We start from the raw sequence: 17,318 nt of genomic DNA, 5'->3' as shown, positions 1-17,318 counted from the left end.
TTTCGTGTAGGTTTTCAGGCTATTGAATTAATGGAATTATAATTAGTGCTGCAACAATTAATCGATTAAACTCAAGTAATTTGATTAGGAATGAAGCTTCGAGTATTCGTTTGATCACCGTGGTGTTGCGATGGTTCGTTTTGACAGTGGTTGCATTTAGTTTTATTGATTTGGGTGTACACACTGCCTGCTAGTGGCAACAGTGAATATGACATAACTCATTTAACATGGCTGAATCCAGCTGCTCCCCGTTAAGACCAAAAGAAGCTAATATGTTTTTATGCATTTGTAATTTAGTTTATTGGTATATTTAGCTGTTTTTTTCTTTTTTTCAGGAATACAAATTGCCATTTGTAATAGTGCCAGTAGTATTTATTAAGGATTTCTTGTAGGTTTTCAGGCTGCGGAATTAATCAATGGAATTATAATTAGTGCTGCAACAATTAATCGATTAACTCAAGTAATTTGATTACGAATGAAGCTTCGAGTATTCGTTTAATTAGAGTGGTGTTGTGATGGTTTGTTTTGAAAGCGTTTGCATTTAGTTTTATTGATTTGGGTGTATACGCTGCCTGCTAGTGGCAACAGTGAATATGACATAACTCATTTAACAAGGTTGAATCCAGCTGCTCCCTGTTAGGACCAACATAGGCTAATATGTTTTATGCATTTGTAAGTTAATTTATTGGTATATTTAGCTGTTGTAGGAATACTGTATGTGTTTGAATGATTCGCTAAGAGTATTGTAAAAATATATATATATATTTTATAGCATTTATGCTAGCAAACTTTTGCTATTCAAGTTAGCCAGTTGTTCTTTTGTTGTACGTCCTCTTATTTTCTTTAATACCGTTTGAGGGTAAGTTCAGGTATTTTATTTAATTTTTAAAATGAAAGTCAAAGTACAATTCTGCATAGTTTGAAGAATAACTCAGGAATTTTGTTTTGTGTTTGCATTTAATGTTTTTTTGAAAGTGCAATCTTAGCAAGTCTTTGTTTTAATTCTCCCCCAAAAATATTCTGCAACGCACAGAATGTTCCTAATCCGATTTCTCGATTTTTCAAACTAACTAGCTGATAGATTAATTGACTACTGAAATAATCGATAGCTGCAGCCCTAATCATAATGTATTCTAATGGGAAAATCCGGCTCGACATACGACGATTTCCACTTACGAACAAGGTCCTGGAACGAATTAACTTCGTATTGTAGAGGTACCACTGTATGTTCATTTATTTTAATACAAAGACTATCAGTCTGATTTCATCAGGAACTAGAGACTAGAGCATTGACTGTTTAAAAAATCATTTTTAGGCAAATGATATCTCTAAACAATTGATTCTCAGAATAGTTGTCAATTAATTTGATAAACGATCAGTTGTTGATTAATTCTGATCAATAGCAGCTCTACTCAATTTTGTTTGGAGGACCCCCCACTATTTACATGAGAAAGTTCCCTGGCCAGACCGTGAATCGTAAAGACTTTTTGAATAATTTACGGAAATTTAAATAGCCTTTAAGATTTTTTTCATGTGAATTTACCTTTTTTTTTTGTTTTCTATTTACTTATATTACAAGTTTGAGCGCCTTGGAAGGTGGAAAAGCGCTATATAAGTATAACACCATTTACCATTTACCATTAATTTATTTGTGACCGACTTGCCTGGTTACTCTCCAGCTCCAAATTATTTTTCATAGCATCCGATCTCGACGATCACAAATTTTATTAAAACAACTTTTGTATTGTATTTTAACAGATATAGTATTATAGTGTAAGTCATATATTATAGCATAAGAAACAGTACTGAAAACTAGAGAGTACTTAAACTTTTTATAAACCTATTCAGTCTTAAAGACTGACTCTGATTGGCTGTTGTCATGCACATTTCCACCACTTTTGATTTCACAGCTGATCATTAAAATGACCAAATTTTTTTTTTGCTATTAAAGTCCTTGATCATATACTCTTCCAGCCCTACCCTGCACTACATTTTAAAATTGTTCTTTCATGTCACACCTGCTCTCGCTTATTTTTAACCTGAAAACAAGTACTTTCGGGCCTTGATCGAAAGTTTCATTTTCAGTCTTTACTCAGTTCCATATGTTATTTTCTGCACCTGTGAAGTCACTAGTGGGAATTGTGTCAATTCATTTTTTTCTACTGTTACAGGGACACTCTGTATGTGGGTAAATACTCCACCAGCTTGTATGCCTCACCCTCCCTGGTGCATGATGGAGTCACAGTAGTGGTAAGTTGTTGAGACTTAACCCATTGGCTGCCATTGACGGTGAAAGACGTCAAATCCATTTTAACTGGGAGGGGGCTGGCAGCAACCAATGGCGTACCGCAGGCATGCTATTTTTTGACCGTGACGTTGCATCATAAAGCGGAGGTAAAGCAGAATTGGGACAATATAGACCCGCCCTCGCATAGAAACCATGTTAATTATGCTACTTTTCTCAGGTAATCATTCAAAAATGAACATGCCGATCACACATTGCTTTTTTGGAACTTGTAGAAACAACTCTAGACATTATGACATATGAAGGATGTTTCCATCATACTTCCCGAAACCAAAAACTCGGAGGACAAAAATGTGAAGAATGAATTAACTTGCGCTGACTTTTAACGCCAGCTCGGCAGTAAACATTTACGCAGTAAACATTTTGTTGGATTGGCATTGTCTTTCAAAGGACAGAGGTAAGCCATTTTGGTATTTTTAACTTATTTTTTAGCCTGACGCTGTACCGTGCTGCTTCTGTCTGACAATGAATGACCTGAAAAGAATTAAAATGATATCTGACTGCCACTGTTACATTTTCTGTTGGAAAAAAAAACAACTTTAGTGAGGGGGAAGTGTAAATGAATTATAGAATTAAGATTTGTTATCAATGAAAAAATTAAAAGTGTTCGTTGGCTGTCACTGAGTAGCATTTGCGATCGCCACGCAAGACAAACAATAAAAATTACATCCAAGAACGGTCAGAGACATAGGACAACCAGGGGATATAATATTTAAGAAAGACAGGTCTGGTGGTAAAGGATAGCTTGGTGAAAGAGGAGAATGTCATTGTCAGTAGCTTAAGAAAAAGGTGTCTATAAAAAGCTACCTCTGGATCAGGTCGGCTCTTTTTCCCGGTCTTTTTCAGCCCTTGACACTCAAGCCATCTCTTTAACTGAACATTTTTATGTTCTTCCACATCTTTGCCAGTGAATTTCGCACCAGGGACATCATTTTTGGAGAGAATTGGTAGGTTTAGCTCTGTAAACATCTCCATCGTACACGATTTCCATTCATTTCCTACAAGGGACAAACGGACGCGTGTCTCCCCTTAGCAACAGTAGCTAACCTCATGAATATTAATGAGCGGAAGTGACGTGTTGCTTGCGGTACGCCATTCATCGGTCTCAGTCAAAAAAATATTGGACGTCTGTCGCCGTCAAAGGCACTGACACATCATCATTCACTGCAAATGTGTATCGTACAGCCTCGAGGCAGCACCTTCCCCATGCTGGAAGGTCCAGACGGGCAGGAGACGGACGAGGACAAAGAGTGCGTCATCACGCCCAGCACCAGCGTCAAGTTCAACTCTGCTCTCCGTGAGCGAAACCGCATCAACTTCATGCGCAACTACCTGCTACTCATCGGTACTGTAGAAGTCTATGCAAGTTGAACAAAGGGCCTACTGTTTGCAGTTTTCAACACAAGAGTCTCACCTTTAAAGGTCATCACGAGACGCCTCCTGAAGCCCACCACAAGATCCTGGAAAGATTCCCTGACAGCCTTCCTCGTAACCAGGGCAACGTCATTCCGCCGACCAGAAACAAGAAAGCTGAGGAGGTGTGTATTGTGAACCAAATGCTCTTGTCGTCAAGTACTTTTATATACAGTAGTTTTTCAATGCTGCTTGCTCTGTATAGCAGGTGGAAAAGGTGGTCATGGATGATATTCCGCCTTCTCCTATGCCTGAAATATCAATCCAAGAACCAGGACTCAGTGGTCGGACTGTGCGCCCAGAGGCCCCAGTGGACTCTATGCTGAAAGACATGGCCACTGTCATTTTTTCCACTTTCCTGTTGGCAGGCTGGGTGGCTTTTATGATCACTTACCCCAAGGTAAATACCTCCACCTAGTGGACTGATATATTATCTACAGTAGGGCTGCCACAAAAGATGATTTTATTTTTTGCGCTGGCACATCATTATTCTATAATTGGCTTATAAGTCTTGCTATTTACTGTGATACTGCTTTAGCCTTAAATGTACAGTTGAATCACAAATCATGCATTAAGAAAAGTAAGGTTGTCCCGATCACATAATGTTGCACCCGACTTTTAGTAACCTGATTTTTAGAATCTGCCGATACTGAGTACCGATCGATGCCTCGGCAATGTATGAAGGATAAAAATAGCATAATAAATTGTAAAATATTTACATATTGTAGAAATGATCACCTCCTGTGAATGATGCTATCTTACTTTTAGCTTCCCACAACAGCTGTCTTAAAATACCATAACGATCTTTTTCACCCGGTTCCAGTGCACTGGAAATTACGTGATCATATCCGGGACATCCCTAAAGAAAAGCTGGACTGCAAATGTTTCATAACTATACTTATGTTTATTGTTTTCCAAAGCAAAAGCAAATACTTGCAAATATTCTATTTAATAAAACTACTAAGATATATGGTATAATTGAAGACTTCCGAAATGAAATAGTTCCTGTTAAGAGGCCTTAAGAAGAGGATTTTGACCATTTTACCCCCCCCCCAAAAAGAACATTTATTTTTGATTTTAGTTTACATCCTTCCCCCTATTTTTTTTTTTTTTTTAATAAGGGGATACAGCAAGTCCAAAAGTCAGCGAAAACTAGACAGTGTTGTCACAGATGACTTGAAAAAGTAATTTAATTACTGATCAAAAAAGTAATCTGGTTACTTTATTGATTACTTTATTATCAAAGTAACTAAGTTACTTTAAAAGTAATTTATAAGATATTATATTTTTTTCTCCCTATGGGCGCCTACACATAAGAATGACTACAGAAAAATGTCATCGCATGTAATTGACTTTCCGATCATTGAATTTAAAGGGAAAGATTCACATGAGGTTTGATCTTCGGGTTGGCGGAGGTTTAGGGGCCATTTACATGGTGACTCTCCGAGAATACGAAAAATTTTAAATTTGCATTTATATGGGCCCGTCTCCATTCGAGCAATGTCGCAATTCCGCATGAAAATGATGTAGTATTTATGCCAGGCCCTAGGGGGCAGTGCAGATTTACAGGGCGACAGAGAATGATGCACTTTGACCCCACCAAGCTCCCTCAGCCCTGAAAAAAATATGCCCGCCCACTCGTAGCAATGGCATTTTTCTTTTGTTCAAAAAGGCACAAAAATGGACACATTCAACATTTTTAATTTAAAAATATTATCAAAACAGTAAATTAAAGCCAACATTCCGCCATATTTGCTGTTTTTAATGTTTAGTAGCTCCGCCGAGCACGCCCAGTGTGACGTGTACGAGTGCTGACGTATCGGCGCGGTCTCGCGCCGCGGGAGCCTTTGGTATGCATTCCGAGGAAGCCCCCCCACAATCCCGCAATTGCGTAATCGGATTCTTCCACTTTGGAGGCAAGATTCAGAATTTTTCTTCTTCGCCTTCCGTCTTCGTTGACACCATATGCACGCGAGGCCACTCCGCAACACAGTCATTGCGTCTTCGTGTCGCAGAGTCGCCATGTAAACTGCCCCTTAGTTGGTCGATGGAGTTGATTTCAACCACAATGGACTCGCGTTATCTTAGCCTCTCCGGAGCCCTGAAACTGACAAATAACTGACAAACTGCATGGAATTTGTTGAAATCAACTCCACCGACTAGTTGGGTCCCGCTGACTCGAAGATTGGGCCGAATGTAAAAAATTCTGAATTTCGGGTTAGGGTTAACAGCACAGTGTCAGTGTAAAATAATACAAAATTGACAGCACAATAATCAACAACACACACATGAATTGCACAGTGCAATAAACACAACGTGGGGGCGGGCACGGTAGTACGCCGTACACACACGCGGTCAATTTGGCCACAAAACGTGGCGGCAACTAAGCACTTTACGCTCAATCGGACTTTCAACACATCCCAAAGATGCTAAACGAACACGTCACCTCACGGCATGATTGTGCAACATGAATATGATGTAAACAATGCTTGTCAACTTGGAGCAATGAGTACCCGCTGTTGCAACGGCAAAGCTACGAAACGGACGCGCATGTAGGGGATCCAACCTATCGCTGGAACCCTCTAGAATGAAGGAAAAATATTCATGTTCATTCATGGATGTACACAGATCAACATTCCTTCGCGCATCTCGACAGGTGGATGCACTCGACTCGAATGTGCACCAGCACTGGCACACGCCTTTCTCAGTCCCAAAACACTTAGCGCATGTGACTCGACACCAAAACAGGAAGTTAATGTGAGCGGTTACCATGGAAACAAACAGGTAGCAGGAACCTTTCTAGCATTTTTTATTCAAAATGCTCTTCACACATGACTAAAATACAGTATTCTTCATTATACATACATTATGAGGCAATAACAAAATAGTAACGCACAGAGAATAAGGAAACTAACTTTAATTAGATTACTGGTTTGGAAAAATAAATGCGTGAGATTACTCGTTACTGGAAGAAAGTAATTAGATTACACTAATTCGTGACTGACAACACTGGTTATAGAGTACCGGGGGGGAACCCCGAAGGCTAAAGCATCACTGTGATGTCATACTTTTTTACAGAGTGTCCACAAGCAGCAGCAGCTGCAGCACCAAGAGTTCCAAAAACAAATGGAAGAGAGGTTGGAGATGCTCCAAAAGCAGCAGCCGTTTCCCCATGTGGACATGTCACTTCCCCTTGTCCCGGATGGTGACTACCTTGAAGTGGCGCACAATCGCTCGGAATGCTCAGAACACAGCAGCCCGAACATCACACCCCGTGCGTCCAACCATTCAAATCTTTCAGTTTCGGAACTAGGCAGCTCTGCCAACGAACACGAGGACGGAGGTAGGGCAAAGATTTACACACGGTGCTCGTTTATGAAGACATTTTTTTGATGGTTTGTTCTTTTTTGTGTGTGTCATTAGACGACGACTCTAACATTGTCAGAGTGGGCAACATAACATTCCATCCTAAACAAGTTTTGGGCCATGGTGCTGAAGGCACTATTGTGTACAAGTAAGTTTCAGGAATACAATGAAAGATAGCATTGAAATAAGAATAAACATTTGATTTACAGTATTAAGGAAATCGGACTTTATAACTCTGTTGACAACAATAGACGTCCAATCCGTTTCAATTGGGAGAGGCTGGCAGTGAATGTTCGCTGCCAGCTTCTCCTTGTTCAGATATATTGAACATCTATCGCCATCAATGGTGGCCGATGAATTTAAAATATAAAAAATATACTAACACTAAGTGTTTTTTGTTGTTGTTTTTGTTCATGTATTTTTTCAAGTCAGCCAAAGTTACCTCGAAAGCTTGAAATATTTGCAACTTGAAAGAACATAACCAGTGTTGTTTATGGCAGCCCTTTTAGTTTTCGTATTAAACTTATGGAAGATAATACTTATTAGTCATATTTTAGTCTTCTCAAAATGTGTTTGTCTTCATCTAGTTTTTCTTGACGAAAACTCAAGACTAATTATATAGTTTTAGTCGACGTTTACTACAAATATTTTCGTCTGCTAAATTTAAAATATTTACTCCAAAAATAAATAAACAAATAAAGGTTTCCAACTACGTACTTCGAATGAACATTGACTGATGAGCACATATTGTAGCGTCTCCAAGGTCAACCCCAAATTGGTGATAAAACACACTCAGCAGGGAAAACAGTAGATTGTTTTCAATTAATTATACCCATGTGAACACCCTGAACTGTATGTAAAAAAACAAAACGATAGCTTAAGAGGATGCTCGCTGTTAGCATTAGCTTAATGCTAACTCAAATGCTATGCTAACGTAACGAGTTACATATAGTGTGTGATGATCACTTAGCATAGACCTGTAAAGGATAAAGCATATTCTTGCATATTCTCACTGGACAATATAAGAAAACAAATCTTACTGTGTGTGTTGACACTGCACTCCTGAGCAGTGTTGTTAATAACGGTGTTAGAATATAACGGCGTTACTAACGGCGTTATTTTTTTCAGTAGTGAATAATCTAATTAATGACTTTTCTTATCTTGGCAACGCCGTCACCGTTACTGAGAATGGATAGGCATGCGTTACTATATTGGGTGAATGACGCGGGAAAAGTCTAAGGGAGACGGACTCACCGAGACGACATGCAGAGCAGGAGTGGGGAGGAGGCAAAAAAAGTTGTGACGCCGAGCAAACACGATGCTAGGTGGCTCCAATAATACCTGATTGTAGCCGATAGCCTACAAACTACACCCACATGATATGGTAGATATGTTAGACGTCACATAGATATAGAACTAGATGCGAAATGACAGACACGGCAGCATTAACAACGTGTACAGGGTGACCCAAAAAAAAGTTTACACTCAGTTGACTGCTTGTTTAAAAGCCATTGAAACATATCTAAATAGGTTGTCATACTTAAGTGATACATTAAGGTCACTCAATGCAGCTGGTAATCTCTCGTCTCTACAATTCCTGTGCTTCTGCTGAAAATGAAGAAAACTTTAGCTGTACCTGAATTGCTGCGTGCCGGTCTGACACCTACTGAGATTGCAGCAAATCTGAGAATATCCAGATGTGCAGTCTACAAAGTTAAAAAGAAGCTGAAAGATACTGGAACAGCCTCACGAAAACCTGGGTCTGGAAGTGCCCGATCTGTGGGGCACCAAAAAGTTGATTGACAAGGTAATATGTGGCCACCCAGAGTCCAGATCTCAATCCCCTGGATTATAGCATATGGGCAACTGTGGAGGACAGTGCCTGTAAGAAGCCACAAACTTCTGTGGCAGCCTTGGAGAGGTCCATTGTTAGATCTTGGGAAAAGATGACAGCATCCTAAATAAAGAAGACCTGTCAAGCGTTCCGCAGGCGCCTGCAGGCTGTTGTGACACTTAAGGGAGGACACATTGAAAAATAGAGTGTACTGTACATGTTCTTTACAATAATGTATAATTTGTGATTCAATTCTAATTCTAAGATGAATAAACATGGCATTTAAGTTGTCTTTTGGCAGTGTAAACTTTTTTTTGGGTCACCCTGTACAGTATAGGAATTAGATGTGTTAGTAAACAGCCGCCATCTTAAAGCAGTAGACTTCTTAAGAAGGCTCTGTTGCAGAGAACCTTCCTAGCAAACCTAAGTAACTTTTTACCTAAAATACTCCTAAATCGACAAAATCTTGACTTAAATCTATCTTTAAATGATGAAACAGTTTTAAAACCTCCACATGTCAAAAGTAGACAGAAGGGAACTAATGCAATAATGGGAGCAATTTTAACAACTTTTAACAGTTGATTCAGGGTAAAGGGTAAATGAGGGTAAAGAATTGGGCTTGGGCCAATTGTCCCAAAAACCTTTTAAACTTCACATGGTGTGACCCAGAGGTTGCGCTAGACATTTTCGTTGTCTGTCATTTTGACTGACAGGGTCATAAAAATCTGGTCATAATCTATTTTTACCCGTCACTTAAATTTTTAAAATGATAATGATGACATATTCAATAGTATTTAGTTTTAATTCTTTTTTAATTAATATTGTAACGCTTGCTTGGCGGCGAAAAATTAGACACGGAAGTCGTGGTATTTTTCTCCCTCTTTTTACTCTGCTTACCACCAACACCAACAAAACAACAACTCCGACCCCAAAGAAAAAGAGGCAACTATATAGACCCCAATCACCAACGTCACACAATGATCTTAATTGCGGTTGTCAGCCCAAAATCTTCTAAATATATATTAAATGCATCTTACCAGATATAAAATGACTACTACATAGTCTGTGGTGATCGTTTGGTGCCCAGATTTCTTGTCGAATTACAGCAGTCCATCTCGCTCTCCTCTTCGGGTCTCTCAGAATACGGTAGAACTTCAAAGTCTCTCCGTCTATCTTCTCTGTTACTGCAACCAACCGCCACACACGCCTTCACCATTTTGATTATTAATGTTAACGAGCAGAAAAACACGCCGTAATAGGAGGCATGTACGTACGTAGCGGTAATGTGTAAACACAGCCGACACACAATATGGCGGCTCCAGTCAGGGGGGCGGAGTTGTGACGTCATGTGATTGGGGTCTATACACAGGCGGCAATCTAATCCACCAATTGGATGACGCGCTGGCACACCGGGTGCACCAATAAGAACCTCGCGTTGATGTGTCAATCACGGTGCCGCCGCCAGACCCTGGTGACGCTACAATATTCTGACAGAATATCCAACGACGTCATGCATTAAGAGAGACAATAGCAAATTAATATCCTCACTCGCCACCCTGTGGTCTGGGGTGTGAATTGCAACCTGTCAAAATGGCGGACGGACTTCAGTTTTTTCCGTCACCGTTTTAAAAAAACGGTCAACGACGGAAAATATTCGGTTAACGCGACCCCTGGTGTGACCTATGTTTTTTTGAGGAAAAAAAAAACAAAACATGAAAATTATCAGCGTTACTTTGCCAAGTAACTAATTACTCTTACATTCAGGTAACTGAGTTACTAACGCAATTACTTTTTAGGAGAAGTAATTTGTAACTGTAATTAATTACTTTTTTAAAGTAAGATTAACAACACTGCTCCTGAGTGAGGTCAGGGCGCAGCACATCACATGAATGACACAACCAGACACTGCTTCGATGCAAGCTAACTACACATAAATGTCACATAATGTGAACGTGACGAAAACTGTTGTGCATTTTCGTGTCGTTCTCGTCTCGTCAGATGAAAACTGGCATTAGGCTCATGAAGTTTTAGTCTCCCAAAACACGTTTTTAGCTTGTTATCGTCTCATCATTGTCATGAAAATAAGTGTTCGTAGATGAAACATTTTCGTTAGCGTCATCGCGGACGAAAATGACACCGGACATAACTGTTGAAAACTTTCCAACATTTCAATAATAATCTATTTTGCATCTGTTATTGAGTTATCAGCATGACAAATTGATTGATTTGAATGAAATATAGCAATTTTTCCCAGAAACCTCTCATGTGGACTAACCAGTCTTGAATGGTGCTTTACTGTCATCTGCTCGCTGTTGTGCAACACTGAAATTATTTGATGTTAACTGGTCTTTGGCACTTAAATTGCGATTCTAATGACAAGTATACAATTTCTCCACTAGGGGTCAGTTTGACAACCGTCCAGTCGCGGTGAAAAGAATTCTCCCAGAGTGCTTCAGCTTCGCAGATCGCGAAGTTCAGCTGCTGAGAGAGTCTGACGAGCACCCAAACGTGATCCGGTATTTCTGCACGGAGAGGGATCGCCAGTTCCAATATATTGCCATTGAACTGTGTGCTGCCTCTCTTCAAGAGGTATGCAATCAGTCCCACATTTTTGATGTTATGTGCTTGCCTACAATTTTGCTGAAAGGTTAACACGTTTTGGCTCCGTCTAGTATGTTGAGAAGAAGGATTTTGATCGTCACGGACTAGAACCGGTTATGCTGCTTCAGCAGGCTATGTCGGGATTAGCCCATTTACACTCACTCAACATAGGTAATTGTTTTCCAATGTTTCTTCATCAACTCTTAATACACTATTATGACCCTGCTCAACTTGAACATGTCCCCACAGTTCACAGAGACTTAAAACCTCACAACATCCTGGTGTCCATGCCCAACGCCCACGGTAGGGTCCGGGCCATGATTTCTGACTTTGGCCTGTGCAAGAAGTTAGCGGTGGGCCGCCACAGCTTCAGCAGAAGGTCAGGGGTGCCGGGGACGGAGGGCTGGATCGCTCCTGAGGTGCTCAGCGAGGACTGCAAAAACAACCCGGTGAGTTACCACTGATGTCTGTTTATTGCAAGATATGACTTAAGTCTGTCTCACAGATTGTGTTTTTAAGAGTTCCTATCTTTGTATGTTTAAGACCTGTGCTGTTGATATCTTCTCTGCCGGATGCGTATTCTACTACGTTGTGTCACAAGCCTGCCACCCGTTTGGTAAATCCCTGCAGAGGCAAGCCAACATCCTTTTGGGAACATACAGTTTAGACCATCTGCAAACCGACAAACATAGTGAGTCCTAAATGAACCTTCGGATTCCTAATGAGGTTTTTAGGAATTTTGTGAGCACCTCATAATCACCTGAAATTGTATATTTAGGTGACATTGTAGCCCGAGACATAATCGAGCAGATGTTGAGCATGGAGCCTCATTTGAGGCCTACAGCAGAATGTGTCCTCAAACACCCTTTCTTCTGGAGTCTGGAGAAGGAACTGCAGTTTTTCCAGGTTTGTCGGTTTTGCTCATAGAAACAATATGGCTTCCATGATAAATTGACTATTCAACTAATAAGATTATCAGATAAATCGACTATACAGATGTGAGTAGTAAGTAGCGTTACTTGAAAATATTACTTCAGTAAAAATAGTCATTCAAAAAATATACTCAAGTACAAGTAAAAAAGTATCCAGTGAAAAGAATACTCAAGTAATGAGTAACATTGTCAGAAACTGCTCATTTCTGTTTGATTTTTTTTTTTAAACGATTGTATTTTTTTTTCTCTCAGCACAAACGAATCTATATGAACTGTTGTTATAGTTAGACTGTAGAATAACCCATTACATAACCACATTAAGCCAAAGAAATATCCCCCCACAAAAAAATCTTTTAATTCCAGCTAGGGCTGTCAAACGATTAAAATTTTTAATCGAGTTAATTACAGCTTAAAAATTAATTAATCGTAATTAATCGCAATTAATCGCAATTCAAACCATCTATAAAATATGCCATATTTTTCTGTAAATTATATATATATATATATACTGTAAAATAAATTGTTGGAATGGAAAGATAAGACACAAGATGGATATATACATTCAACATACGGTACAAAAGGACTGTAGTGGGCATTTCACTCTACTGTCATTTAAATCTGTCTATGCTGACCTCACTCCGAAGCGTCTACTTTTTCCAAAGCTAGACAGCTAGTGAACGACGCCTTAATAATTAGACTTCTTCCTTTTTCATCTGATTTATTAATAAAATGGCCTCAAACCATTGTCCTCTTTGGACCGTCGTAAAACTACAAAAAAAAAAGTACACAAGCATTGCATTAGCAACAACGTTAGCTTAGCACGCTATACAGGTTCACTAAACATAAACAAAAAGCGTCTCATACAAAAAATATAACATTTCGCTTACTAACATAATATGTACGTTCTTTACAACAACCATACTTACGGACAAATCTTGTCCAAGGATCATATAAGCACAACATTATCAGCCCGAGACGTCGTGCAGCCATAATGAACTGGAAAGAAAACAATAAACCATGTCGCAAAGCGACCACAAGAGTTCGCTGTTGGACAGCACAAAAAGTCTTGCTGTAAAACTTACCAAAAGGCATAATACTTTCTGAGCGGGACGTGCGTTAATTGCGTCAAATATTTTAACGTGATTAATTTAAAAAATTAATTACCGCGCGTTAACGCGATAATTTTGACAGCCCCAATTCCAGCAAGAGGAAAAAAAAAGAAATTAAGCATTATTCGTCCAAAGAGCATGAGTGCCCTCTAGTGGAGAAAATAGTTCCTAGTTTGAATACTGAATAGTTCCTTCATTTTAACTATTATGAAGTTAAAAGGATCATACCTCCGGTTTTCCGTGGTCACTCGGTGCCAAATAAGAACTGGGGCACTTTAAAGACGCCACGTGATTGAAAAGACTGGCGTGGTCATAGAACGGCAAGTTTGCGTGTGATTGGTTTAGTGGAGTCATGTGAATATTGCTGCGACATGTCATTGGTGAAATTAGAGCTACTCTTGGTATCGCTGGCAAAAAAAAAATCTAATATGTAGAATAATGAGGAAAAATTTAACGATTCTTGTGTAGCCTAACTTAGCGGAGTAAAAAAGTCGTGTTTTTTTTCTTCACAAATCTACACAAGTAAAAAGTATGGCTCAGTAAAACTACTCTTAGAAGTACATTTTTCTCAAAAAGTTACTCAAGTAAATGTAACGGAGTACATGTAACGCGTTACTACCCACCTCTGCAGCTATATAACTACACAGTTGTTTCTGAATTAATGTGGTGTCCTCAATGGGGCTTACAGGACGTGAGTGACAGAATCGAGAAGGAACCGCTGGACGGACCAATCGTGAGACAGCTGGAGCGAGGAGGGAGGGCTGTGGTCAAGAGTGACTGGAGGCAACATATCACAGTGCCACTGCAGACAGGTAAGCAGTTTGTCATCATGTAAATTAGGGGAGTTCCAAAAAAACGATTATTGGAATGCATCGCGATTACACACGTGACGATTCGATTGCAATTCATGAAGGTTCAAAAACGATGATTTTCCCTAATAACTTGACAGCCACTTGTAGCGGAACGAAATTCCAGACATGTCTGCCGCCAGGTCACCTTTAACGGACACACGCACAACGTTATGATGGATGTTGCCGGTTACTGAGCGAGAGATGTACTCCTTTTCAAAAGATTGGAGAATAAATTAGTGTATGAAACAAGCAGGGCGACCCGGCGGTCGTGCTTCTGTGCGCAAGTTATTTTTAGAGCGAGAGGGGAAGAGAGATATTCGTTGCTCCTCGTCTTCCAGATGTCCAGCAATAGTTTCAATTCGTGTCAATTGAAAAATGTCCTTAGTGTGTTGCTAAGACCCGTGTGCGTCAATAAGAGGTGATTACACAAAACCTCTTGCACTGTTTAGCCTTTATTGTTGTTGTTTTTGAAATGTTAACAGTTAGCGCCGAGCGCTAAGCTAATTAGCTAATGTGTATTTCATATGCAGAACGTGTAAAACCATAATTAAGTACAGCGGTAACGCTAAAAACATGCGAAACAGAACAGAAATCTGTGAAAACAAAGTATATTGGTTAAAAAAAGTCTTATTTCGAAAGACGCTTTGTTTCCAGAAAATGTGGAATTCCTTCATTCTACACTTTAAAATGATTAATGTTCTTGCACTTTCTTGTAAAAAATAAAATAAGATAAAAAAGAGCTTAAGGGCAGCTTTTTTTTGTCTGGGCACGTTTCCATTGTTCCTGTTGAATCATTAGGATATTTTACATAAATAATGGTCATAAATTTGTTTGGCTACTTTATTAATTAGTAATGTACGATGCACCGATAATCATGATCATCGTCAATACCGTAATTATTGTTCAATAAGCGAATCGTAGCACCCTGAATCGTAATCGAATCAAATCGTGGGGTGTCTAAGATGGCACACCCCTAATGTAAATGCAATTTGCCACCACCTCCTATTCAAAATGGATTGGACTTCTATCTGTGTCAATGGCACTGATACATAATCACTCACTACCAGCCGTCCATGTCTTCTTGCCTGTTTCCAGACCTGCGGAAATTTCGCTCCTATAAAGGCGGCTCAGTTAGAGACCTCCTTCGTGCAATGAGGAACAAGGCAAGAGTTCACCTTTTACATTTTTTTTGTGTCTCCATTTTGGAGTTTTTAACCCTTTTGTGTTGTCCAAACAGAAACATCATTACAGGGAGTTGCCTGCAGAAGTCCAGGAGACATTGGGCTCCATCCCCGACGACTTTGTTTCCTACTTCACTTCACGTTTCCCCCACCTGCTAATGCACACATACCTGGCTATGCGGACCTGCGTCACAGAGAGGCTTTTCCTGCCTTACTATTCCAAAATGACTAAAGTGGACTACACGCCACTAACACAAAAAACGCCAACGGACATGCCAGAACCACAAAAATCCACAGATTCGTCAGAAAACACATCACCACATGAGCTCGCTGGTTCTTTAGACCCGCCTGCCGAGACTGCTGAAGCATCGCCGTCAAAATTAAACTGTCACACGCTCGCTTCAGAGACACCGGCGTCCATTCTCAGGATAAACGGTTTCAGCCTGTCAGATGTGCACACAGCGGATAGCACGGCAGTGTGAACGCAGTCTTTTGGGACCCAGCTCAAGAGCGAGCTTCGCCTTAAACAGTTGCTGTGTTGGTACCAGGCCAACAGTGCTTGGGATCCAGTCGCCTACAAACAGCCGCTGCCTCTTGATTTTAACAAGTGCCTTCTGGGGATTTTGTGATGTAGCTAAATTGAATAGTTTACAATTTGTTTTAATTTCTTTTTTTTTTTTTTTTTTAACAAGTCCAAAAATAGTATTCGTCCCCAAAATGTCCGGCCTTCTATTGTGGGAATTATTGTTGAACAGTTTGGTTAGTTCTATTGTGCAATGTAGTATTTTTCAGTGAGTTTATTCACTGCATGGATACTTTGTGTATATATTTTTATAGACTTACAATGTGGCAAGTGGGCCTTTTTTTAAAAAAAAAGATAACAAAAATAACGCGTCACTGTGCTGTATGGTTACAGAGGGTTCTTATTGACTATTCTAAATATGCTTCTTAATGCTGCTAGCGCTTTTTTGTCAATCAAGACTATTGTGCGGATGTACAAGTGGACTGGCGTCTGACGTTTTCAGGATCGGAATACAGCAGGGACCGGTAGCTTAATTTTTTTTTTTAATGATTATTCAAGTGTGACTATTATGGTCAGTCAGCAGATTGCTCGTGCTTCGGAACGTTCCACGTGAGTGTCTCAGTGAAGTTGATGACTTGCACATTAAAGTATTTTGTTTTGTACTGAAATGTTGTTATTGCTCACTGACGGAATGTTTTCGCTTCTAATCAATGACCCTGAGAGCAAGAGGTTCGACCGGTATACAGTATTCCCTTCAATTGAGTGATGACCGGTCCAGGGTGGAGTTAAAGCGAGATCGCTTTTAAGGAAAATGGATGGATGAAGGAATGGTAAAATTTAGATTTTTAATAGCAACTTTTAATTCCTCAAACAAATGTAAAACAGCTGAATTACTTAAATATGAGCATCTAGTAAATAGGAATAGCTCCATTGTTAATGGCATTAAAATGAAGATCAATATACCCCATTTTTGCATGGCCTACATGTGTGGAATAGTATCTTTGTAAATTTGATGGGGGGAAAAAGTTTCAGCTATTTAAATTAATAAACAGTATTATAAAATGATTAAGCTATACATTTTTACCTATTTATAGTGCTGGCCAAAAGTATTGGCACCCATGCAATTCTGTCAGATGATGCTCAATTTGTCCCAGAAAATGATTGCAATTGCAAGTGCTTTGGTAGTAATGTCTTCATTTATTT

The 17,318-nt window shown here is 39.6% G+C and overlaps 1 protein-coding gene across 2 annotated transcripts in view; it reads left to right on the top strand.

The window, feature by feature from the left end:
• Positions 1–16,783, top strand: part of ern1 (endoplasmic reticulum to nucleus signaling 1) — a 34,509-nt gene extending 17,726 nt beyond the window's left edge. Inside the window, exons 9-22 of one of the 2 annotated variants that reach the window (XM_057860925.1) lie at positions 2,172–2,250; positions 3,491–3,650; positions 3,728–3,843; positions 3,927–4,118; positions 6,797–7,061; positions 7,142–7,232; positions 11,318–11,507; positions 11,591–11,690; positions 11,769–11,968; positions 12,063–12,210; positions 12,298–12,425; positions 14,249–14,372; positions 15,507–15,574; positions 15,649–16,783. In XM_057860925.1, the coding sequence (XP_057716908.1) occupies positions 2,172–2,250; positions 3,491–3,650; positions 3,728–3,843; positions 3,927–4,118; positions 6,797–7,061; positions 7,142–7,232; positions 11,318–11,507; positions 11,591–11,690; positions 11,769–11,968; positions 12,063–12,210; positions 12,298–12,425; positions 14,249–14,372; positions 15,507–15,574; positions 15,649–16,074 (2,287 nt within the window). In that variant the 3' untranslated portion in view covers positions 16,075–16,783. Of the gene's footprint in view, positions 1–2,171; positions 2,251–3,490; positions 3,651–3,727; positions 3,844–3,923; positions 4,119–6,796; positions 7,062–7,141; positions 7,233–11,317; positions 11,508–11,590; positions 11,691–11,768; positions 11,969–12,062; positions 12,211–12,297; positions 12,426–14,248; positions 14,373–15,506; positions 15,575–15,648 lie in introns of both variants that reach the window. The other variant, XM_057860924.1, reaches the window with a different exon arrangement.
• The last annotated feature ends 535 nt before the right edge of the window (positions 16,784–17,318 follow it).

Source organism: Corythoichthys intestinalis, chromosome 16, assembly GCF_030265065.1.
Source record: "Corythoichthys intestinalis isolate RoL2023-P3 chromosome 16, ASM3026506v1, whole genome shotgun sequence".
Lineage (NCBI taxonomy): Eukaryota > Metazoa > Chordata > Actinopteri > Syngnathiformes > Syngnathidae > Corythoichthys > Corythoichthys intestinalis.
Note: the sequence above shows the minus strand (reverse complement) of the source record. Positions and strands in the feature narration are given on the sequence as shown.